Raw genomic sequence first — 25347 nt, forward strand, 5'->3', positions numbered from 1 at the left:
ACCGAAAGGGGAACTTCTCAGTGGTGTTGCAAGCGCTAGTGGATCACAAGGGCCATTTCACTGACATCAATGTGGAATGGTCAGGAAAGGTACATAACAAGTGCATCTTTAGGAACTCCAGTCTCTTCAGAAAGCTGCAAGAAGGAACTTTCTTCCCAGACTGGAAAATTACTGTGGGTGACATTGAAATGCCAATAATTATCCTTGGAGACCCAGCCTACCCCTTGCTCCCGTGGCTCATGAAGCCGTACAGAGGCAGCCTGGACAGCAGTAAGAAGCAGTTCAACCAAAGGCTGAGCAAGTGCAGAATGGTGGTGGAATGTGCCTTTGTATGTTTAAAGGGGCACTGGCGCAGTTTACTCACTAGGTTAGACCTCAGCGAAAGCAATATTCTCATTGTTGTTGCTGCCTGCTGTGTGCTCCATAATGCCTGTGAAAGTAAGGGGAAAAAGTTTCTGGTGGGATTGGAGGTTGAGGCAGATCGCCTGGCTGCCAGTTATGAGCAGTCAGCCACCAGGGCAATAAGAAGAGCATATTGAGGCACACTGCGTCTTCAAGAGGCTTTGAAAACCAGTTTCATGAATGACGCAACACTGATGTGACAGTTCTGTGTGGTGTTCCTTACCAAGCTGCCCCTCTTTTTGCATGTACTGCCCTGTAAACTAAACCCCCACCAACCACAGTGTGCACAGTGAATAAAGAGCCTGTTGTCCTCAATCCATGTATTTTTATTATGCTAACAAACACTGAACAGAGACCGCAGTGAATAGCAAAGATAACACAGGGGGAAGGGCAAGGACACATAGCTGATTACAATTGCACTGTCTTGCAATCAAAGCTGTGGGAATGAGAGCCTTCTGCTCCATGAAGAATCCCCTGGAGTTGAGTTCAAGGGATAACAGAGCTCCTCCTCTCTCCCCCCTCATCCTCCCCGCATTCTAGGACATCTGGGAGAGGAGGATATGGAACTTGGTGAGGAGGATAGCTGATTCATCATTGGGTGCAGCAGGACTCAAAGGTCTAGCTGCCTTTACTGCACCTCAACCAGATGCCTCAACATGTCTGTTTGCTGCCCCATAAGCCACAACATCTCCTCTTGCGTGTTACGCTCTTGTTACCTGCATGCTTTCCAGCCCTCTTGGTCGGCGCGCATGCTCTCCAACAGTGTAAGCCTCCATGCATTCAGCTGAGCTCTGTCAGTCTCGGAGGAACGCACCAAATCACAGAACATGTCTTCCCTTGTCTGCTTTTTTTGCCTTCTAATCTAGGACAACCTTTGTGCTAGTTCGGAGGAAGCACCCACAGACAAGGTTGCAGCTGCAAGGAAACAAAAACCCCAAGGGTAGCCTTACAGAACATGCATTGCTGAAAACAGAATGTTAACTCTTGCAATGAATGAAACACTTCACAGCAGTAAATACATTCCCTGAGGTACACAGCCACATTTTGTCTTTTAAAAGAAGCATCTACCAGTAAGGTTCTTGGGAACACCCTTTGTGTAGCTGGACTGGCTGCCACTGTATCCCAATTGTTTACCTCAGATTAAACATTAACCACAATTGCATTCTTAACCTAGGGTTGGCCATGAATGTAGATGCTCAAGCCATGGGTTCTCAAACCCTGGGTCTGCTGATTTGAATCCCACTAAACTTGGGATTACATTGCAGTGTAGACATACCCTTTAAGGGAGAGCCTCCTCAGAGGTGATTTGGTTCTGATTAATGTACATGCAGGAGACAGAAGGCTTTGAAGCTGAGATATAGAAAGAGTTATTCATTCTGTTGGTTTACTGTTCATGATGAACAGTTCATTGTCTCAATACCACTTTTACTCTTGGGGGAATTGTGCATCACTACACGTGCACAGAATTCATGACCCTGCGGATTTCTTTGCTTCCCCGCAGAAAAAATGATTTCTGACAGGGAAGCAAAGGGAAGCTACAAGAGCAATCACGCGCCCCTCCCCGGCACTGCAGGCAGGTTGGTTTGGACACCCAGAGCAGCTGGTAGAGACATAAATGAGCCCGGGGGGAGAGAAAGTGTTGGGGATAAAAGAAAAATCTCTAGACTGCTTAAACTTCCGTTTTGAATTCCTTTGGCGTGCAAGAGTTTTGTACTCTACTAAGAGGCTTTTCTTGGATTATGGCCTGTTTCAGTTTACAAGTGAAAGATGGAGGGAATGCCCTCCACCTGGCTGCAAGAGAAATGACCTCTGATCAGATCCAGCCTCAGTCAGCTCAGCTTCTGACTATATCAGGAGTTAGTTTCTGCTCTGCCTGTATGAATAAGCACAAGGTCGTTAGTGCTTTAACCATGTCACTGCTGCCTAAATTGCCTTTTGTGTGGTGATGGGGAGCTGTGAGGCTAATGTAGGGGGGAAGGAAAGCTGATAAAATACACTTCCTGTCTTCTGCAACTCCCTTTGCTATACCTCCATGCCCATTCTCCAATTTGTTGGAGCACCATAGTGTTGTTTATCATTACTTTTATTACTTTTACAGTGCCCAGACCAGAAGTGTTCTGATAGCTTTACAGAACAACTAGTCAAAAACAAACCCCGCTCCCAAGACCTTACCAAGACAAGTTGCAGCAAGTGATAGTAAGAAACATTAGGGAGAGGTGGGGGAGGGTATGAGGAATGGCAAAGTCATAACAAGATCACACAGTTAGCCAATTTAAGGATGTGATTGTCACAATGACTGAATTACAAGTGTTTTATGTTTTTTCTTCTTTTTAGCATGTGATGTGATTCACTGACAAAAAACATTGTAACTCAGTGGGAGATAGGTGCCTAAATACCTTTGAAGGATCTGGACCTGGGAATTTTGTAGTTAATTTTAATAGAAGCAGGCCTCAAGTCCCTAAGGATCAGATACTGAAATCTTATTCTTTCTCCAATTAAAATAATGCTTAAAATCAAATCACATGCTCCAGTGAACAAGGCTTTCCTGACAGATTGCCCTGTGAGAAAATGGAGTGGCAGTAGAAGGATTATATCCTAAGATAAGCACATATTTACCTGACATAAACAAAGTCGAACTGAAAAACTTCTGAATCATTCGGTCCAAAATTAGGTCAAATCCTTTTGTTAAGAAACCTGAGAAACATAGCTTAAAGGCTCTGTTCCATGGTATTTTTGACTGACGTTCAGGTCATATTGGAACATATGCATGGTGCAACATCCATCCAACTTGACACAGGTTACAAAGTGCTATGCTAAGTGTTGTGTCAACTTTTCCGAGCACATAAGAGTGTTGTCAGTTGGTGAAGTCTCACAAAACTCTCTTCAATAACGCAGAGAATTTGGTTGTGAAGTTTGAATTGACAGAATAATAAAACGTATGCAGTATTGTTGTTTTGGTCCAAAGATGATAGAGAGACAAGGTGGATGAGGTAATAGCTTCCATTGCACCAACAGAAGATGGTCCAAAATAAGATATTATCTCACCCACCTTGTCCGTTAGAATAATAAAACAGAACTTTGGCCTACAAAGCATGCTGTCAACACTGATAGATCTCAGATTCGCTTCTAACCTGGAAAATAAATATTTTTGGTTTCCAAATATCTCCAATAATAAAAAAAAGCCCAAACCAAACCCCCTATGACTTTTTTTTAAAAGGGCTGAAACAATATTAAAATTCTAATCCTCAAACGGAGGGTCCCCCAAATATAATAAACCTGGGACAGTGGGTTGCTTGCATTTCTACTCTCCCTGCTGCCTCAATTCCAGTGAGCAGCACGAGATTCAAAATTTTCAGCTATTTCAGTCCCTTGCCCATTCACAAAATGAATGGGACTAGTTTTACTTGATTAGGGGGTCACAGAATTTGCCATGAAGCCAGCAAGCAGGGTAGGAGGAGGAGGTGAGATTCCTCTTTTCTTTTCTGATCTTTTAAAAAGATTTCATACCATCTACCACGTGAAGAATGTAGGACCTGTCTCTACAGTCCTTACTCACCAGAGTAGTTCCCTGAATAATCATTAAATTCAAGTGATTCTGCTCTTGGGGAAGAATGGGCTTCTATTGGATTACTCAGGTAAGTAAGGGATGAGGAACCATGCTCTTATTTTGTAAATTAGTCTCTGGAATGATGGGCACAATGCCTTGGCATTGATGGCATTATAGGTCAGGTAAAAATAAAGGACATGGGACCCAGTCCTAAAGTCCTTACTTAGGTAAAACACCAAATGACTTCAAAAACCGAGTAAGGACTTCAATGAAGTTACATGGTTTTATACCAGTTGAAGATCTGGCCCCATATATTTAAAAAAACACTTTTCCTGACTTATGTTGCTAACAACACCTTATTATAATGCAGATATTTACACAGATGATTAAGCAAAGATTTTCATTTTGATTTAATTTCACACTTTTGTTGTTGCAGTTAATTCATTGTTACAGAGTATGAGTTGCAAGCTTTGTGTGGGAATGATCATATATGCTTACTTTAAGGAAAATCCTGTTACCGTTTTTTTTTTGTTTTTGTTTTTTTAACAATGGACATTTTTCCAGTAATTTTCCTTTCAATCAAACTCATTTTTATGGAAACTAAATTTTGTCCCGATAGTCAGGAGCGCCACCAGCTTTTTTGCCGCCCTAGGCGGCGGAAGGTCCCGCCCCCGAAATGCCACCTCCAACAGAGGCAGTGGAAGGTCCCGCCCCCAAAATGCTGCCAACGAGCGGGGTGGCCGAAGATCCGGCCACCGCGGTCACCGCCCCCCAAATGGGTTGCGCCGGCCCTGCCAATAGTGTTCCCTTTGTGGGGTGGGGGAGGTGGGGTTGGAGAGAGAGAAAGAAAACAAATAAGGAACAAATGGAAAGAATAAAGAAAGAAATGCACTAACTCCAGCACTATGCCAGGAAGCCTTTAAAAAAAAAAAGTTGTGTAGTGACACAGACTGCAGTGAAATTTATAAACATACTCTGACTTCAACATGTGAATTGCATCAGGTAAAAAGAGACACTGAACTACTAGAATATGGAAACTTACAAAAAATACTTTAAGTTTGTTGGGAATGTAGTCACTGCATTTCAACCTGTCCCTTCTCTTTCAGGCGTGTTTGTTTAGCCAAGAGGTGTTACAACTGCTGATTCTATGACTCAGATGGAAAAACATACCAGCAGGGAGGAAAGAAGATGGAGGTGCTTGGAATTTCTCCCTCAGGGGCTTATTCAGGTCTGTCAAACTTTGGACCAATTGATTATATATTTATTTAGTAATCCAGGTATAGGGTGCCTTGCACAGATCAAATGCATCTTAGACTAAATTGAAGTAGCAAACCTCTAAAAGAAATAAAATCAGTTAAAGAACAGAGCCAAGGAAGCTGACAAAGATGGAATAGCAGTGACCATCAAGGCAAACCATTTGTCAAAAGGTATTTGATACTAATACAGGAGACACCAGAAACATGAGAGAGGGCCCCAAATGGTAAGGGAGTGGCTAATTGGAAGAGAAGAGTCTTTCAACGTATGCTAAAAAGACAGGTTTCAGAGTAGCAGCCGTGTTAGTCTGTATCCGCAAAAAGAAGAACAGGAGTACTTGTGGCACCTTAAAGACTAACAAATTTATTAGAGCATAAGCTTTCGTGGACTACAGCCCACTTCGAAGTGGGCTGTAGTCCACGAAAGCTTATGCTCTAATAAATTTGTTAGTCTCTAAGGTGCCACAAGTACTCCTGTTCTTCTTTTTGCTAAAAAGACAGCTAGTGAAGGTGCCTGGTGGGCCAGTTCTGGAAGGGGGCCAGGGCTCTACCCTATGAGAGACTTGCCCGGGTTTGGTCCTCTTGTGAAGTCACTCTATGCATCCGAAGAAGTGAGGTTTTTACTCACGAAAGCTTATGCCCAAATAAATCTGTTAGTCTTTAAGGTGCCACCAGACTCCTTGTTGTTTTTACAACCAATCATCAGTGTCAGCCAGGGACCCAGTCACAGAGCAAGAGGCACGTAGGGGCTGAATTTCAGAGGTGCTGATTATGTGCAACTGCCCTTGGCTTCACCATCTTCAACTTCCAGCTGAAGTTATGAATGACCAGCACGTCTGAAAATTGGCCTCTCTCGACCTAGTTTATGACGGGCTCAACAGATTACTAGTCAGACTCCTGTGCTGTATTCTTTGGCCGACAGGCAGCTAGGGCAGGAACATACTGAACGGAACTGAGCTGCGGGCGTGAACCAAGCCGGCCTTTGCTTTCCTAGCGCTCCTGGCGGCAGGGAGCCCTCACAGGCAGGGCCCAGGGCCCGCCGGGCTCAGCAGCGCGCGGTCTACCCCTGACCCCCCCCCGAGGGCCGCGGGGCATCTTCACCCTCACCAGCTTCCCGGGGGGGGGGGGGGGTGAATGGCTGCCGGTGTCTCCCCATGTGACTCATCGGAAGCAGGCACCTCCCCCGCGAAATCCAGGTGGGGCGGCCCTAGCCGAGCTGGTTTGACCCTTCTCCGGCCCCGTAGCGTCCTTGCAGAGCAGTCGCCGCGCAGGCCGCCGAGCGGTGCCGGTTCGGTCTCTCTATGGAGCGGGGCGCGGCGGTGGCCGTGCGGCGGCTCCGCGCTGCTGGCGGAGAGCGGGAGTCCCGGGCTCCGCAGCCCCTGCAGTTGCCGGGGCGCAGGGAGGCGGACCCAGGTGGGAAGAAGCGGGACTGCCCCGCCGGCGGCTCCCGGTGGCGGCTGCTGCCTGAGGCCCGGGGGGCGCTGCTGGTGCTGCTCTACCTGCTGGCGCTGCGGGCCCTGGTGCAGCTCTCCCTGCGGCAGCTGCTGCGCCGGCCGGGGCCGCGGGACTTCAGCGCCCCCCGGGCCAGGTACGGGCAGCGCCCGCGACCCTCCTCCATCCTCCTGCCCCGTCTCCTCTCTCCCCATCCTCCCCCTTCCACCTCCCTCCCAGCGCCGCGGCCTCCCCATCCCGCCCCCTTCCTCCCAGCGCCTCGACATTCCCCGGGTCAGGTTCGGGCAGCGCCCGCGACCCCTCCAGGGGCCTCCCCATCCCACCCCCCCATGTCCCCTCATCCCGCCCCCGTCCCTCCCAGCGCCCCTGCCCCCCACGTCCTTCCCAGCGCCCCCCTCTCCCCGTTCCGCACCTCAGTGCCCTGCCTCCGGACCTCTCCACCTCACTCCTGGATCAGGTACTGGCCAAGTGGGCCAGCTGTCTAATTGCAGTGTAGAGCTACACTAAGAGTCAAAGTAGGTGATCTCTCTCTCACACATCATCCCCATCCCCTTTTCTGCCCTTGCTGACTTCTGAGCGGTCCAGATGCTTTCGCAGAGTTTTCAGAGAGTAGCTAATTGGACATGCAGTAGAACCTCAGAATTACAAACATCTTGGGAATGGAGGCTGTTTCTAACTCTGGACAAAACATTAGGGTTCCTTTAAAAGTTTACAACTGAACATTGACTTACTACAACTTTGAAACTTTACTATGTGGAAGAAAAATGATGCTTTCCCTTTATTTTTTTTACTAGTTTAGTACTGTACTGTATTTGTTGCTGCTTCTTTGTGTGTGTATGTGTGTGTGTGCATCTCTGCTGCTTCCTGATTGCATACTTCTGGTTCCAAATGATGTGTGTGGTTGACTGATCAGTGTGTAACTGCTGTTCGTAACTTGAGGTTCTACTGTACAATTCTGTTGATGAAACACAGGGACTAGAATCCATCTCTCTTAGCTGTGTTGGCCGTATATGACTAACAGGACTAAAAAGCAGTAAAAGTTTACTTTTTGCCACTGAGCAGATTTAATTTTGAGAAAACAAAAGGAAAACATCTAATTGCTATTTTTTTATTTATCAATATTCAGAGTGGAACTGTGCTTTGAGGCCTGATTGTACCAGGCATTGTACAAACATCTAGACACGTTTGCTGCCCTGAAGAATTATAATTCTGGGAAAATGGGAGGGAGTTGCTGTCAGTTGTCTTCATGAAGAACATTAATTTCTGAAACTCCCGCCTTGGTCTGTCAGAGCCTAACATTGTTAACTTTTCTGCCACTCAGCAAAGTCTGTCTATCTTAGGCCATTCGTACACTAGCGAGCTTACAGTGCCACAGCTGTCCTGATGTAGCTGTGTTGCTGTAAGACCGCTTGTGTAGCCTCTCTATGATGGTCAAGAGTTCTCCTGTCAACATAACAAAACCATCTCAACGAATGGCGGTAGCTATGTCGGTGGGAGAAACTTTCCTGCCGACACAGCGCTGTGCACACAACCACATATGTCAGCAAAACTTATGTCACTTAGGGGTTTGTTTTTCACGTCGCTGGGCGACATAAGTTTTGCCAACATAAGTGGTGGTGTAGATATAGCCAGAGTATGGCCATTAGCCCTGGCCCCAATATCTACACTACTGTTGTTACCCATGTTAGCTAAATTAAAGTTAGCGTGGGTATGGCTGCCTGTACTAACACCTTCACTTGCAGTGTAGACATACCCTGGGGAGAATATAGGCTAAATATTTAAGAGCTACGGTTTCCTTTTGGCATTCTCGTAGGTTTTATTTTTGTGGTGAATAAATATTGTGTTAACGTTTGGGCAGGGGCGGGCAAACCTTTTGGCCTGAGGGCTGCATCGGGTTCGTAAATTGTATGGAGGGCTGGTTAGGGGAGAGGGTCGTGGCCCCTCCTCCCCCCTGGGACTCCTGCCCCATCCAACCCCCCCGTTCCCTGATGGCCCCTCTGGAACCCCTGCCCCATCCACACACCCCTGCTTCCTGTCCCCGGACCTCCCCCCTGCCCCATCCAACCAACCCTTCTCCCTGTCCCCTGACTGCCCCTGGAGCCCCTGTCCTCCCATCCAACCCCCCCCCCTTCCTGACTGCCCCCCTGGGACCCCTGCCCCCATTCAACCCCCTGTTTTCCCCCTGACCACCATCCACACCCCCCGACTACCACCCTGAACTCCCCTGCCCTCTATCCAACCCCTGCTCCCTGCCCCCTTACCGCGCTGCCTGGAGCACTGGCGGCGGTGGAGCTGGGCCATGCTGCCATCACGCAGCACAGAGCACTGGGTCAGGCCGGGCTCTGCAGCTGCGCTGCCCCAGGAGCTCTCAGCCCCGCTGCCCAGAGCATTGCGCCAGCTGCGGAGCGAGTGAGCTGAGGTTGTGGGGGAGGCGGGACAGCAGGGGAGGGGCCGGGGGCTAGCCTCCTGGGCCAGGAGCTCGGGGGCCGGGCAGGGTGGTCCCGTGGGCCGGATGTGGCACGTAGTTTGCCCACCCCTGATTTGGGTGATCAAATTGTGTATTTCTTTTGGTGTTGTATATCTTAAATTTTAATTGTTCTAATGTGTTTGGGAAAGGTGGTTGACAAATTGAAATAAATGTAAAATAAATCTATTATTTGGCTCATTGTAAATCTTACAAAGAATGTGCTTGTTCAGACCTGCGGGGGATGGGGTTGGGGTGTGTGATATATATGCATCAAAAAGCAAATAACTTACTTGACAGTTTGCTCTCTCTCCATGCTTTTTCTATGCTGATATTCTTATTTTGAAAGATAAAATAAGTGGATTGTCATATTGTCACACAGAAAGGGGGTGTTTAGTGCTGTCACACTTCTCCCTGGTTCTGGTAGGCAACATGGCACTGAGCAAAAGTGTACCCAGATCTTTGACCTTAATAGCATTAGGAATTTTAGCAGTGTTCAGATGCAGTACATGGTAGGTGATTTAAGCCTCTTCTGCTTAGCGTATGGAGTGGAAGGGTGTCTGAAAATGTACAAATTGTGGCCAAGTTGCATATTGAATGCATTTGTTACAAGAAATCTGCATTGTTAATGTTTCAATTTATCTCTTGTAGGGAATATCTTGAAAATATAACAGCAGTTGGTCCCAGGACAGTTGGAAGTCCAGAAAATGAAATTCTCACAGTTAACTACCTCTTAGAACAAATTAAGGCAATTGAAAGCGAAAGCAGTGATGCACACAAGATTTCTGTAGATATACAGAGGCCAACAGGCTCCTTCAGCATTGACTTCTTAGGTGGCTTTACCAGTTACTATGCAAACATAACTAATGTTGTGGTTAAGTTGGAGCCCAGAAGTGGAGCTAAGCATGCCGTGCTATCCAATTGTCACTTTGACTCTGTACCAAATACCCCAGGTAGGTGCATGTATTTACCTGTCTTTGTTGAACTTTTGTTGTCTTAATATGACAACTTATACCTTTTGGCTTCTAAAAGTTTTTCGTGATGAAGAGCAGCTTCTGTTTTGTTATAGCTTTTGGTGTTCTTTATGATGCTTTTTACAGCCATATAGTAATGGGAGCTGCTTGTGGACAAAGTGATGCATGTTACATGAGCAACAGAACTGTTTTCATGCAGGGAATTTGTTCTAATGTTTTTTTACACACAATGTCTTTTACATCCACTTATAAGAGGGCTAGCCATATTGAAGAGTATCTCATACTTGCAACAAATTACGCAAAACATTTAGGGTGAAATTGTGACCCCATTGCAGTTAGTCGGGCCAGGATTTCACCCTTGGTCTCTGACATGAAACCATGAGTATTTTCCTGCCTGTGAATTCTGGGAATACATCTGAATTTCTCGTATTCCTCTGCATACTCCTCTGTATCGTGTGTTTTACTTACTTGGCCCAGATCCTTCAATGTTACTTTCCACTGATTCAAATTGACTCTTGTTATCCAAATCCAGCAGGGTGGTTTGATGTACTAGATATTTTTATATTTTTAATTAATAAAGTCTGCATGTGTATTTTATACAAATGTGTTAAATAATGTGATTGATTTGGTCCTGGTGGCAGCTAAGCTTCAATTGCAAGGGCAATAAAATTTCTAAGTGGAGGCTGTTTCCCTCCTAAAATCAAATCAAATTTTGTTTGCAGCAGCATGTAGTCAAACTATAGTTATTATTTTACTACCAAGTCTACTGTGGCTCAGCAGGCAACATGAATTGTTGCTTGTTTCAGGCAAAAATAGCTTGTTTTTACTTTGAGAGACCTGACTGCAGACTATAACTTCCAAGCTCTATTCAGCCTCTTAAAATCAAATCAGAGTATCTTGCAGCCTCTGCTGGTGGTAAATTTGCATGTCTCTTTAGCAGTTGCTACACATCCTACTCTGACTTGACTGGAAAATTAAACTATTGCATACCTTTAGACAAAGAGATACTACAGAGATTCCTATCTATGGAGAAACTGCCACCCAGTCTCTTCTCTCACTAGTCACCACAGATCTCTAATCGGAGGACTGAGAGATAATGCTTACAAACTGAGGGTTGGCCTTAAGCCTGCTTAGCATGACCATGGTGGTCAGAGGAAACGCTACAAAGACACATTGAAAGTGTATCTTAAGACAACTGACATGGACATCACAAGCTGGGAGGAGCAAGCTACCAACTGACCTCAGTGGCACCACATCCTCCATCAGGCAGTAGCTTGCTTCAAGGAGATGCACCTTGCCCTTGAAGCTGAAAAGAGGGAGAGGGAGAGGGGGAAGGAAGGAAAAAGAAAGAACTTTCTCCCAGCAGGCAGCTGACCTGCCAGGAAATGTCTCTACCTACTGCAGGCAGATCAGTGGTTCCAGGCACGTACTCCTGAGTCATCTCAGGACTCATATGTAAATCTGTGGTAGAGATCATCCTCGAATCGAGAGATTGCCGATGATGATGCTTAGCAGTGTCCTTCTTCCCAGCCCTCTTTTCTCAAGTCATTACTCATGTGACGGTTCCCTGCTAGGCTGATTACCCTTCCCACTTGCTGGAAACTCAGAGCTAAGCAGAGCAAATGGAACTTTCTCCTTGCCTCTTTCCTATATTCTCACTGAGCTTCCTCTTAGATTGGCAGCTTAGTGCTGCTGTTCCTGGTTTCACTCAGCCTACCTAGGCCTCCTCTGTGGTCCTTATCTGGTAGGCAGAAAACCTGATGCTTTTGTGCATCTGGATGGTGCTCTTACTTGTCAGGGGCTTCTGGGAAGTGAGATTATTTTTCCCAAACCTAAGGTGGGTGTGACATTACCCAGACTACAATCTAGACCGTTGAACAGCTGTGTCCCCTTAGTTCTCTAGATTGGGGTGCTTTTTACACTGCATTGCTGTCAGAACATCCACTCCTGGCCTGCTCTCACAGCCTTCAGCATGCAAATTCACTCCTAACTAAATTCTTGAGCACTTTGACCTATCGCTCATGAATTACATACAGGTCAACTCCTGCAGATTCCTAGTCCTAGCCTTGTCCCCCCAGAAATGTGTGTCTTGTATGGTTCAGTATCCTTCTGAACAATACAAGCTCATAGGAAGTCCATCATTTCATGAAAGGAAAATAATGCACGAACCTTGTTATCCCCGATGGAGTTTTCCATACTAATCCAAACACATTGGTTAAGATAAAACAATAAGATAAGTGTAGATAGATTTTAAGTGATTACAAGTGATGCATAAATTTCAGGATAGGTATTAGCTTGCATTTTACTTTTTTTTTTTTTTTTTTTTTTTGGAACCAAACTTACCAAGCTAAGTGAACTTAAAAGCAAATGGTTTTGTCTCACCATACGCTGCAGTAAATTTCACAGGCTGGGTTTCCTTTCAGACTGGGACTCCTCTCCCTTAGTTCAGTGTCCTTCAGGTATTATTTAATGTCACGAGCAGAGAGATTGGAGAAGTAGTTGAAGACTACTGTCTCACATTCTTATGCCCCCCTCCCCTCTGTGAGGACTACACCCTGCTGGGGTGCAGGCGACAGGCGAACTTTTGTGGGTGTGAGGTTTGAACCATTCTTATGATGCAATATACATTTCTTATTCACACCTTCCCTCTGCTGCAGAATGGCCACTTAGGCAGGTGATAGCTTTTCAATGCCAGTGTGTCTTTGTCTCTGAAAAAACTGGTTTGTGGGCTCTACCCAGAGTCACAACATATTTCAGTAACAATCATACAGTAGAATCTTTTAACTTCACTTATAGTGTTGCTACACATATTTCACCAGGATAATGTGACATTCAGCAGATTCTGACTTTTCAAATGAAACCTCACAAGGCATACTTTATACAAAATTTATCATAGTCTTGTAAAAGTGGTGAACATAATAGTATAGCCCGTCAGTGGGTGAATAAGGTTGCCAGAAAAGGAGCCGTGCCCTAATGGACATAAGGTCCATGAAAAAGTAATGATTCTTTTCTGCAGACTTTCTTATGGGCTCAGGGATTGGAGTGTACCTATCACTGACCTAGACAGTAGAGTCTGCCTAGGCTGAGCGGGGAGTACTTGTGTGGCCAGTGGAGTTAGGAAGTTGAGACATGGCTGCACAGATCAGACTTCCTCGCAGTAAGACCTCCTCACAGCAGTGGTAAGTGAGGTGCCTCACAACCTTGGTTACCCTTGTGAAATGTCACAGTTCTATGCGTAAATCGGCTGTGAGGAGTGGCTTGGTGGAAGGGGAAACTGAATAGTTCCATTCTGTCATAGCTCCTATTGTGGACCAGACTGTGCATGCACCGTTCTCATGTTCCTTCCAGCCTAGGGGTACAGGCATGAAGCTGGGCTTTCCCTTTAATTGCAAGCTGCTCTGGGCATGGTTAGTGCTGGGCACGGGAACTTGAGAGCAGAGAGCCTGTCTCTCCTGTGCTCTCAGTGCTGACACGGCAGTGTAGAATAGGAAGCTGTCTGACCTGAAATCTGGAGCTGGGGGAGGGAAAGGAGCAGATGGGGACAAGGAGTCTGGAAAGTGGAGGTGGAGAGAACTCGGGAGGGAAATGTGGAGGTAAGGGAGGACTGGGAGCCAGATAGCTGGAGAGGAGGATCACAGAGGTCGGGGGGAGGGATAGCTCAGTGGTTTGAGCATTGGCCTGCTAAATCCAGGGTTGTGAATTCAGTACTTGAGGGGGCCACTTAGGGATCTGGGGCAAAATCAGTACTTGGTCCTGCTAGTGAAGGCAGGGGGCTGGACTCAATGACCTTTCAGGGTCCCTTCCAGTTCTATGAGATAAGTATATCTCCATATATTATTATTATTATTATTATTAGACTAGGAGCTGGGGGGGACATTGGAGCAAGGAGCCAAGAAGGGTGTATGTGAGAGGGAGACTGAGACTGGCTGAAAAGCCCAGGCAGTGAAACTAGGATTAGGAGCAAGTGTTGGCAGAGAAGGGAGACATCAGACAAGATGTGAAAGTGGGACAAAGACTAGGACTGGCTGGGCAAGGAGACTGGTACTGGGTAGTGAAGGAGAATGGGACTGGGACAAAGCTTTGGGGGAGGGGAGGAGGAAGAGGTATGACAGGGACAGGTTGGAGGGGATGGAGCCGTAGTATCAAGTTTGGAGGGATTGGTCAGAAGAGTGTGTGTCCACTCAAGCACACACCCCTCCAGAACCTGAAATGAAGCTTGAGATCCCAGAACTTTGCTATTCCTTTGCCATCAACAAATACCTGTGAAAACCAGTGTCTCACCTGCCTCTACTGTTGGACCACATAGACTCTGATGACCTACCATTGCTATCAGTCACTCCATTAGCTCAAGGGGAAGCTGTGTAGATTTAGAGGTTCCAGTTCTGAGGAACCATGTGGGTGTCAGCATGCTACTATATGACAGAATTTCTGCTTTTTCAGTTTGCTTTTCTAAAAAATCTAGGAAATTGCAACACAAAAACTGTTAAAAGAACATGATTAAAATTGCAAAGTTAACACTCAAAAAGTTAGGAAATGCCAGTGTGACGTTAAGCCCCCATATTCTTCATAGAAATATTATGATATGAATGTGGCATAACTAAGATATGTTTTATGCAAGATGGGTCATGTGAGGAATTTGAAAGGTTGTAATTTACTGAATGTAATTATCCAATGTGTATGCATGTATCATTTCTGTATCTGAAGTTAGGAATATTGACTATGTAACAATTGCAACTGTGTATACTTGGGGAAGGCCCACCAGACAGTATGCAATCAGCCTGGATGGGCCATTAGGAAAGACAGTGGGTCTTTGAAGATGCTGATCTCCCATCTTCCTGGAGTTCCTTCCTGTGGATATGGCCATATATTGAACAATGAGGAGACAATAAAATATTGACTAGGTCCTCATTAAGGGAAAACAGTCCATCCTATACACTGAATGAGGCAGGGGTCCTATGGAAAAGGTAGTATGTAATTAAGGACCATGAATGCATGTTTCTGGCATTTCATAACTTTTGAGTGCTTGACTTTGCAACCCTAATAATGTTTTAATGTATGTTTTTTGTGTGTAATTATTTAAATGTTGCTGCATAAACATGTTACAGAATTCTCTTTGGTTTACTTCTATGAAGAGGCTTTTTATTAGTTTTCACATTGAGTACGCTCTATGTCAGTGGTTCCCAAACTTTTACAACCTACGAACCCCTTTCATGAAAATACCAAATCTCACGAACCCCCCCGCCCGCTAAAAGTGAATATTTCCAGGGATTTTCTCCCTTGTTTGAGCATAAATTATAGAAGCAGTGATCTTGGAAATAATTTGTTTTTTTTATGACACGCTTATTACACACTGTTTATTATCACATTATTAATTTTATTACATTATGAAAACGGCAACACTCTTCCAAGATTTCACTTTTGTAGCTCATATCACTTCAATAAAGCCTGTTCTAGGACAAGGCTACTACATGTTTCATCAAAGAGTACCAGACATGAACCAGCATGAAGGTATTTAAGAAGCCAATTCAAATAAAGAATTCCTTCCACAAGCATTTGGGTCTTGAGCAGCCCAGGCAAACAATGCACGACTATACCAAAGCTTAAACTTGTTCTTCATAATAATTTAAAAAACAACACTAGCAGCCTATTTAATTTTAGAAACAGCAAAAAATATCCACCTCCCTTTTCATTTCTCATAAGAAGTCTTAAAGTTTAAATGGATGCACTTGCTTTGATCTGCATAGCTCTTGGAAGTCCAGAACCACTGGAGAAAGATAAAGTCTCAGGTCTGGTTCGGCACTGAGTTTGCTTCTGTATTCGGTTTTCAGATGTGCATACAAGGAAAATGCTTTCTCGCATAAGTATGTTGAAAACAGTAACAAAACTATAGTAGCTTTTTCTGCTAGCACGGGGTATTCATTACTTAAACTCATCCAAAAGTTGATCAATGACTGACTTCTGAAACTCCTCTTCAGTTTGTAATCACAGGAAATTTCAATTTAATTTCTGTTCTTCAGTGCTCAATATCTGCGTTGAGAAAGTGGTATCCTCAAAGGGGTTGCAAATCCAGTCATTATTGCCTGACATAGCTGAAAAGTATTCCCTGAATGTTGTGCAAAGTCCTTTTAGGTGTGCAATGATATTGGTTTTAGTGCACTGATCCAACTGAAGTTTATGTTCTGCCAGGAAGTCATGAAGAGTACTGAAACACTCAGTTTGATTGTTTTCCAAACACCTTTCCCAGAACCGCAACGTCTTTATCATGGATTCAACTTGATCTTGCACGTTGAAAACTGTTATGTTGAGGCCTTGAAGAGACAAATTTAGGGCATTAATCCTCAAGAAAATGTCTGCTAAATAAGCTAGGCTCTGGAGCCAGACATGATTTTCCATACAGCTGTCGAGGTGGAAAGGGTGGCTGCTGGAAAAAACAAGGATTTCCGTTCTAAGCTCAAACAAGCTGTCATAACTATAACGGGAAGGGTAACAACCCTCCTGTGTACAATACTATAAAATCCCTCCTGGCCAGACACACCAAAATCCTTTTACCTGTAAAGGGTTAAGAAGCTCAGGTAACCTGGCTGACACCTGACCCACAGGACCAATAAGGGGACAAGATACTTTCAAATCTTGGTGGGGGGAAGGCATTTGTTTGTGTGCTCTTTGTTTGGGGGTGTGTTCGCTCTTGGGCCTAAGAGGGACCGGACATCAATCCATGCTCTCCAAATCTTTGTGAACAAGTCTCTCATATTTCAACCTTGTAAGTAACAGCCAGGCAAAGCGTGTTAGTTTTATCTTTGTTTTCTCAACTTGTAAATGTTCCTTTTGCTAGAGGGTTTACCTCTGTTTGCTGTAACTTTGAACCTAAGGCTAGAGGGGGTTCGGCTGGGCTCTTTGAATCTGATTACCCTGTAAAGTTATTTTCTGATTTTACAGAGATGATTTTACTTTTTTCTTTAATTAAAATTCTTCTTTTAAGAACTTGATTGACTTTTCATTGTTTTAAGATCTAAGGTTTTTGGATCGGTGTTCACCAGGACTAATTGGTGAGGGTATACTCTCAAGCCTACCCAGAAAAAGGGGGGTAAGGACTTGGGCGGGAGGAATTAGTCTCAAATCTGCCCAGGAAAGGGGGGGTTAGAGACTTGGGAAATATTTGGGGAAAGGCAGAGTTCCAAGTGGCTCTCCCCTAAGATTTGGAACACGCTTGGTGGTGGCAGCTTACTGTTAACCTAAGCTGATAATTAAGCTTAGGGGGCTTTCATGCAGGTCCCCACATCTGTACCCTAAAGTTCAGAGTGGGGAGGGAACCTTGACATGCGCACAAAGATTTTGCCATGTGAGAGCCATCCAACTTCGGTATGGGACAACAGACAGTTGTGTACACTACCCATTTCTTCACAAAGTACGTGAAATATTCTGGAATTTGTTGGCCATGATTTTATGAAATTCACTATTTTCATTGCATTGTCCGGCACTTCCTTTGGTCCCTCAGGCATGCGTTTTGCTGTGAGGGCTTGTCTATGGATATTGCAATGAGTCCAAGAGACATTTGATGCAACCTTTTTTGTTTGAGCTACAAATCTGGTCTACTTCCCCGTCATTGATGTGGCCCCATCAGTGCAAATGCCTAGGCAATGAGACCAATCTATTTCCTTTTCTTGAAAATATGCATTAGTCAGATTGAAGATATCTTCTCCAGTTGTACGTTCTTTCCATGGTCGGCAAAACAACAAGTTGACTTCAACCAGACCTTCATTCACATAATGTACAAATGCTAGCAAAATAGATTAGCAACATCAGTTGATTCATCCAACAGTATAGCATAATATGGACTATTTTTCACTCTATGTACAATTGTGATCTCTATGTTACTTGACATGTCACGAAAAATTAATGACAACTTATTGGACAAAGGTACTACGTCAATTCTTTTTGCAGCCTTTTCTCTGAGCATACAATGAACTATGTCTTTTATACATGGACCAACCAAGCTCTCTGCTATGGTATGGGCTTCTGATGCTTTTGCTACTCGGTAGCTCACTTGATATGATGCTTCAAGTGCATTTTCGTTATCAGTACTTGCTTTGGTTACAAAACTGGTAATGTCACTTTTCCACTCAACTAATTTTTGCTTGAAAAAATCAACAGGCTTGTCAAGTTGTGCGGGGTGGCTAGCTTCTAAGTTGTGTCGAAGTAGAGAAGGTTTGTGGCTGCTGTTTGCTAGATCACCACCACAGATTATGCACTGTGGTTTTGGACATTTTTGATCACCAGTGCACGTAAAGCCATATTTTATATAATCGTTGTCATATTTTCTTTTCTTCAAAAGCAACTTTTCAGGACCATCATGATCATTTGACTTAGATTTTCCACGCTTCGGACTTGACGAAACACTGGCTGATGTCGAACGTTCATTTTCTCATGTCTTTACACTTTCCGTTTTCAGCCACTTGTCCATATTGGGTGTACAACAGTTCAAATAAAAATAACACACTGGAACGCTAACAAACGAACAACTTAGTAAATGAGAAGATTCACTCATGTCTCATTGGAGCAAAACAGCACGCTACAGAGAATGACTGAGTATGGACTAACTGAGGGTCGTTACCGCTGCCTTGGTTACAATGACCTTGGTTCCGGCTGATTTGGCGTGCAAATACTTTTTCTTCCGCCATCAGGGTGGTGCGGGGCCAGGGATTAGCCTGGACGGCCCACCAGGTGCAGCGTGGCTCCCCCTCCCACTTTGCCCCTCATACTTTCCAACTTTTCCTGTCTGCCAGTGACAGGGTCTCAGCTGCCGCCTGCATGCCCGGGGTCCTGGCTGCTGGCCCTGCGCTCCACAGGGCTTGGGCTGCTGGCCCTCCCGCCTGGGGTCCCTAGGGACGGCTCTGTCCACCATTACAGATTTTTTTTTTTCTGAGAACCCCCGATACATTTCGTGAACCGCAGTTTGGGAACCATTGCTCTATGTTCATGTTTGTTAATGTAATGATTAAGGATAAACAACCCACAGACTTAAAGGTTACTTTACTTGTGCAGCGTGGTGACATGCCAAAAGCTAACTCTCACCAGGAGCTAGATTATTACGCAAGTGCTTTTAAAATATTTGAAACTTTTTATTTTAAGAGAAGAATGAATATTTGGTCCAGTATTTTAAAACCATTTTACACTGTTTCCTCTAGCACTATTTTTTGCATAGATTTATCTAATATCGCTGCAGGTACAATTAATATAATTTATTATGAAAATATCAGAACATAAATATTAAAGGAACATACCTGACTGTTCAGTTTACTTTTTAACAATTTTTTTTAATCTTAAATACTATATCTGTCCCTGAGTCTAGTTGGCAATTTTTGCTTTTAAATGTTTTTTTCTTTTTCATTGCTGTAAATGACTTGTACAAATACAGGAAACTGATTATGCAAGGGGAGACACTGAAACTTCATTTGTTTGCACATTGTGTATAGTCAGAATAAAATTACTAAGGAATAATATATTTTTTAAAATCTTTGTTGTAGTGTTATGACGTGTCACTTGTAATAATATTACGTTTTCAAAAATGAGGTGGATAGACTCATAGACTTTAAGGTCAGAAGGGACCATTATGATCATCTAGTCTGACCTCCCGCATGATGCAGGCCACAAAGCCGTCCCAACCCCTTTCCCTTGACTCTGCTGTTGAAGTCCCCAAATCCTGTGGTTTAGAGACTTCAAGTAGCAGAGAATCCTCCAGCTAGCGACCCCTGCCCCATGCTGCGGAGGAAGGCGAAAAACCTCCAGGGCCTCTGCCAATCTACCCTGGAGGAAAATTCCTTCCCGACCCCAAATATGGCGATCAGTAGAACCCCGAGCATGTAGGCAAGATTCTCCAGCCAGACCCTCATTGGCCATTGATACTATTTACCAGCGATGGCACGCTGTTTATTTGACTAAAATCATGTTATCCCATTAAACCATTCCCTCCATAAACTTATCTAGCTTAATCTTAAAGCCAGACAGGTCCTTCACCCCCACCGTTTCCCTCGGAAGACTGTTCCAATATTTCACCCCTCTGACGGTTAGAAACCTTCGTCTAATTTCAAGCCTAAACTTCCCCACGGCCAGTTTATATCCATTCGTTCTCGTGTCCACATTAGTACTGAGCTGAAATAATTCCTTTCCCTTCCTGGTATTTATTCCTCTGATATATTTAAAGAGAGCAATCATATCCCCCCTCAGCCTTCTTTTGGTTAGGCTAAACAAACCGAGCTCCTCGAGTCTCCTTTCATACGACAGGTTTTCCATTCTTCTGATCATCCTAGTGGCCCTTCTCTGTACCCGTTCCAGTTTGAGTTCATCTTTTTTAAACATGGGAGACCAGAACTGCACACAGTACTCCAAATGAGGTCTCACCAGTGCCTTGTACAACGGAAGCAGCACCTCCTTATCCCTACTAGATATACCTCGCCTAATGCATCCCAAGACCGCATTGGCTTTTTTCACTGCCACGTCACATTGTCGACTCATAGTCATCCTGCGGTCTACCAGGACTCCGATGTGTTCTTTAAATATGTTTGAGTAGTTAAGGATCAAGTTGAGGGGACAGGTCTTAACCATGTTAAAAATCTCACATTAGCTACTCTGTTCCACTTATTAAGGTGCCAGTGATGATGCTGTTAGTTGCTCAGTGATGCTTGAAATACTGAACACTCTCTCAAAGTCATCTGATCCCTTGCAACATGCTGTCATATTCCTTTTCAATGGCGCAGAAGAAAATATCTTGCAGGTAAGATTAATTAGTATGCCAGATTTATAAAACATGCATAATCGGAACCCTGAATTAAAGATGATTGACAAAGGAAATTGTAATTATAGGTATAACTTGTATTTTACAAGTCTAAATGTCAGTTACAGATGTTAATCTGCTTTTCAATTATCTGAGGAAAAGCTACTTGCTACTTAAAATTAACTTTATACCTGAATTATGAATGCTCACAATGTTGCTTTAATGAGTAGGTTCCTAAGTGTTGCAAGTAAGATGCAGCATCATGTGTTGCTCAGCTCAGAGGACTGAGACTCTCGACTCTTGGGTTCTACTCCCAGTTCTACCTCTCACTGGTGTGACATTGAGATTAGAAAAAAAAAAAAAAGTCAGTTCTCTGTGCATCATTTATACTTGTTTTCAGATGGGTGAAATACTTAACTCCCAGACTTAATATTTGTAAATATTTTGATTTCCTATGACAGATGTTACAGAAGTGCAAATTGATTATTTTATTTGTTTGCTTTAAAGTGTCTTTTTGTCACGGTTGGCAAGTCACAAACTGATGTTATAGCCATTCGTTTCCTCCTTTGCCCTCCCCTGAAAAAGTATTTTAATGCTGTATAACTTTCTAGCCGTGAAAATTAACAGACCTTGTAACTCTAAAAGCTCATCTACTCTACAGGCATGATTCTCACTTAGATTAAGGTCACTTTTTTACATAAATCTGGAAGTGTAAAGTAGTCTTAGTGCTCATTTACATTTACACTACAAGTCTAACCATACTAGTGTACTGTTATGGAAGTCTGTGTATTGTTATGTGGTTCTTCATTTATAATTCAGGTGGAACAATTTGGTTAGTAAGGCATAGTAGGGAACCTGTTGCATTCATGATAATCAGTAGTAATTAGCTAAATATGTTTTATTTTGTTATTACAAAAACAGATCGTAAACACCCTAACTATGCTAAACTATTGTTTGTAGGCATGTAAGCTCTTTGAGATAAACACTGTGTGTCTGTTTGTAAAGGGCCTGGCTGATTGGACTTTCTAGTATGTAACGATATACATATTAAATATGTGGATTGGACACCAAACAATCAGCATGAACATAAGGGTTTTTGAGGGCATGAAGAAAGAGGAGACATGTGGTGGTGGTGTCATGGATAAAGATGAGTGAATTCTGTTATGTTGATGGTGGCTCTTCTCTGTGCCCTCAAGTAAACTTCTGGCTTCACCTGAATGCACCTATGATCTTTCCCTGTCAAAATCTGAATTCTAGGTGCCTCTGATGGAAAATAATCTCTAGGCTTTGTCTTAAAGATATTTGATCTATATTTTCTTTGCTTCCTGTCAAGGCTAGTCATGGCTTCATTACACAACACCGCTGGGCCAAGTCGATTAGAGCATTTATTAACCTGGAAGCAGCAGGTGTAGGAGGGAAAGAGCTTGTGTTTCAAACAGGTATGATCATGCATTACATTTCCCACTTGTATACATGAGTTGGTTGTGTTTTATTTAGAACAAAAAACAAACAAACTAAAGCTTTCTTATTAGAAACAAACTTCTTAGAGAATATTGAAAATAACTCATGAGGTCGATGAGAATAAATTTCACACCATGCAGAATCCCTATCATATCCTTACCTTACAGGTAACGAACTATTGAACAGGTTTAATTACCCTAAGGCTGTGGCACAAGCAGAGACAGTCATTGTGAAGACATGAGGCAACATATCTTCTTAATGCCAATTTTTTGGTACTTTTTTCCATAATGAATTTAAAATGGAATATTGGCTTTAATCTTGGTTTCCTGGCTCTCATCTGTCAACCTTAAATTTTTAACCATAAAATACACTTTGGGATCCTTTAAAATTCCATCTAACTCCTTTAAAAAAAAAAAACTCTTTTATGCTGTGAAATTCACAGGCAGGAAATCCTCTGCAGCACAGCTGGGGCTTTAGTGGCAGCAGTTGTAGTTCCATTTTGTGTTGAAGTAGTTGGTACAAAACAGCTCAGTGGAATGGTGGGATAATCCTGCTGCTGTACTTCCTAACATCTTAAATGAGTGCATTTTGTTTTTTCTGTTGAAAGCACAAACCTGGTTCTTTCCAGAGCTTTCTGCTGACCACAGCTCTGCAGAAATATAAATGGGCTGGTGATAAACTTCTGTTGTATCCTGGTTGGGCTGCAGATTTCCCTCTGCTGCACCAGTTTATTTATTGCTTCTACGGAAAACTTCAGTAGAGAGTTTTTCAAAACAATGAATTTGACATATTGCTGGAGAAATAATGTGGGAGCGGAGGAGTCTCCCAAACATATCCTTAGGTAGTGGGGAGGAGGGTCCCAAAGCATTGAAAAGGAGACAGTCAAAACAAAGTCCTAAAATATGAAACATATCAAAATATTCAGATTCCTGCACTGACACTTATTTTTCCTAAGAATTACTTGATATCTGCCTAAGGAACAATAGAGGCCTTGCTGTGCTTGAGTGCATTAATCCATGCTGCTGTATTGTCATTTTAATGACTATACACATTATAAATGACTCCTGTATATCCAGTTATTACATTAAAGGAGCTCTTGAATTCAGTGTTGGTTAGAGCAGAAGTTTTCAACCTCTCCAGACCACTGTACCCCTTTCAGGAGTCTGATTTGTCTTGCGTACCCCCAAGCTTCCTCACTTAAAAACTACTTGCTTACAAAATCAGACAAAAAATACAAAAGTGTTACAGAACACTATTACTGAAAAATTGCTTACTTTCTAATTTTTATCATATAATTATAAAATAAATCAATTGGAATATAAATATTGTACTGACATTTCTGTGTAGTATATAGAGCAGTATAAACAAGTCATTGTCTGTATGAAATTTTAGTTTGTACTGACTTCGCTAGTGCTTTTCATGTAGCCTGTTGTAAAACTAGGCAAATATCTAGATGAGTTGATGTGCCCTCTGGAAGACCTCTGCGTACCCCCAGGGGCACATGTACCTCTGCTTGAAGACCACTGGGGTAGAGTAATGAACCTGAGACAGGAAGTTAGGAATGTCTGAGAACTGTTCCCAGTTTTACCAGTGACTCACTGTCATCATCACCATATTACTTAATCTATTTCCCAGTCAGTGAAGTGGGAGACTAATACTGCTAATACCTCTTCAAGAGTTTTGGGGATTTGGTAGAAGTTTATACATTGCTTTAAAGATCTAAAGAACTAAATGAAGGCTAAATATTACTACTCTTCAGATGAAGTAAGAAATACTCCCTTAGGGGAAAGTGATTTACTTTGTTATGCATTTTCAAACAATTATGTCTCTTACTTCCTTTCCAGGTATTAAATTGATAATTAAATGCATTTAAAGAAATGGTTCTTGAAAAAATGCTTAACTTAATCTTCTCCTTTGACAATAGTAGTGTTCAAAACAGCATTTAAAAAGTGTTGCTGACTTGTTTAAACTAACGTAATCTTCTGAAATGCTGGCATCAACAAACTTCTGTACTAAACGGGAAAGTATTTACAAGATCAACAAGCAGAAAGCCAGGTGAATCACTGCAGAAGTGCTCTGTATGCTGGGAGTAGCCGGGGGGGCCCATTGTCACAATCAATGCCATGATTTCAGTATAAGATTATTAATCTAGTCTGGAGAGACAAAGAGAGAGGTATTTCTGGAAGGAGTTTTAAAACGAAGAAGGGCATTTCAAAAAACCTTGTGCTATTGTGCCACTAGTTCACCCTGTTATGTTACTTCTAAGGAGAGTTAAGTGCTCCTGTCACTATAGATATTCAAATGTGAAATTAGTTCTCAGTCCTCCAGTAGAATGTAATGATAACACTCTAACTGACTTCAGTGCGAGCAAGATATGGCTCTTGAGGCTGTTCTGTAGGGAACAGCACTGATTGGAAGTGGAAGAGATGGACTGAATGATCTAACAGGGCTCTTCCATTAACAGTGACATGGGATTTCAATAAGTGGTGACTATTTACAATGGTATTGACTGTTTCCAGTACATGGTGCTAACAGTTAGTAGCACAAAGTCAGTGGTATGTAGATTTAAATTTAAAAAAAAATTAATCAAACTTATAACTGCTTTAAACAGCTGACTGAGGGGAAGAGTAGAAAAAGCATGTCTGTTTCAGTGAATTCTTGAACTTCTTCTAAGCCCTTCTCTCTCCCCCATTTCTTTATCACAGTGAACTACACAGTAATCTTTTCTCTTTCTTTGAAGTTTGTAATCTTGGCATCTTCTTTGACTGAGCCCTCTCCTTTGACCAACACATGTTTAAACCTTGCTGATTCTTCCTGTACAGCATCTCCAAGATCCTACATTTTCTCTTTGCTCACACTGCTAAAACTCTAGTCCATGCCGTGATCATCTTCTGCCATGATTATTGTTAATACCCCCTCTCTGGCACTGAAGCCTGCAGCTTCCTCCACTCAAATCTATTCAGAATGTGGCTGCTAAGATACCCTTCCTGGCTCACTGCTCTGTCAGGCCCATCTGAAGTCCC

General features: G+C 43.3%; 1 protein-coding gene across 4 annotated transcripts in view; it reads left to right on the forward strand.

Moving 5' to 3' along the window:
* The first annotated feature begins 6141 nt into the window (after positions 1–6141).
* The window catches only part of ERMP1 (endoplasmic reticulum metallopeptidase 1), a 58986-nt gene continuing 39780 nt past the window's right edge, over positions 6142–25347 (forward strand). Inside the window, exons 1-4 of one of the 4 annotated variants that reach the window (XM_008166017.4) lie at positions 6142–6398; positions 9770–10071; positions 20736–20863; positions 22197–22302. In XM_008166017.4, coding sequence (XP_008164239.2) covers positions 6337–6398; positions 9770–10071; positions 20736–20863; positions 22197–22302 — 598 coding nt within the window. In that variant the 5' untranslated portion in view covers positions 6142–6336. The other 3 variants (XR_010588868.1, XM_065550422.1, XM_005296804.4) reach the window with 3 other exon arrangements.

This window comes from Chrysemys picta, chromosome 6 (genome assembly GCF_011386835.1).
Source record: "Chrysemys picta bellii isolate R12L10 chromosome 6, ASM1138683v2, whole genome shotgun sequence".
NCBI lineage: Eukaryota > Metazoa > Chordata > Testudines > Emydidae > Chrysemys > Chrysemys picta.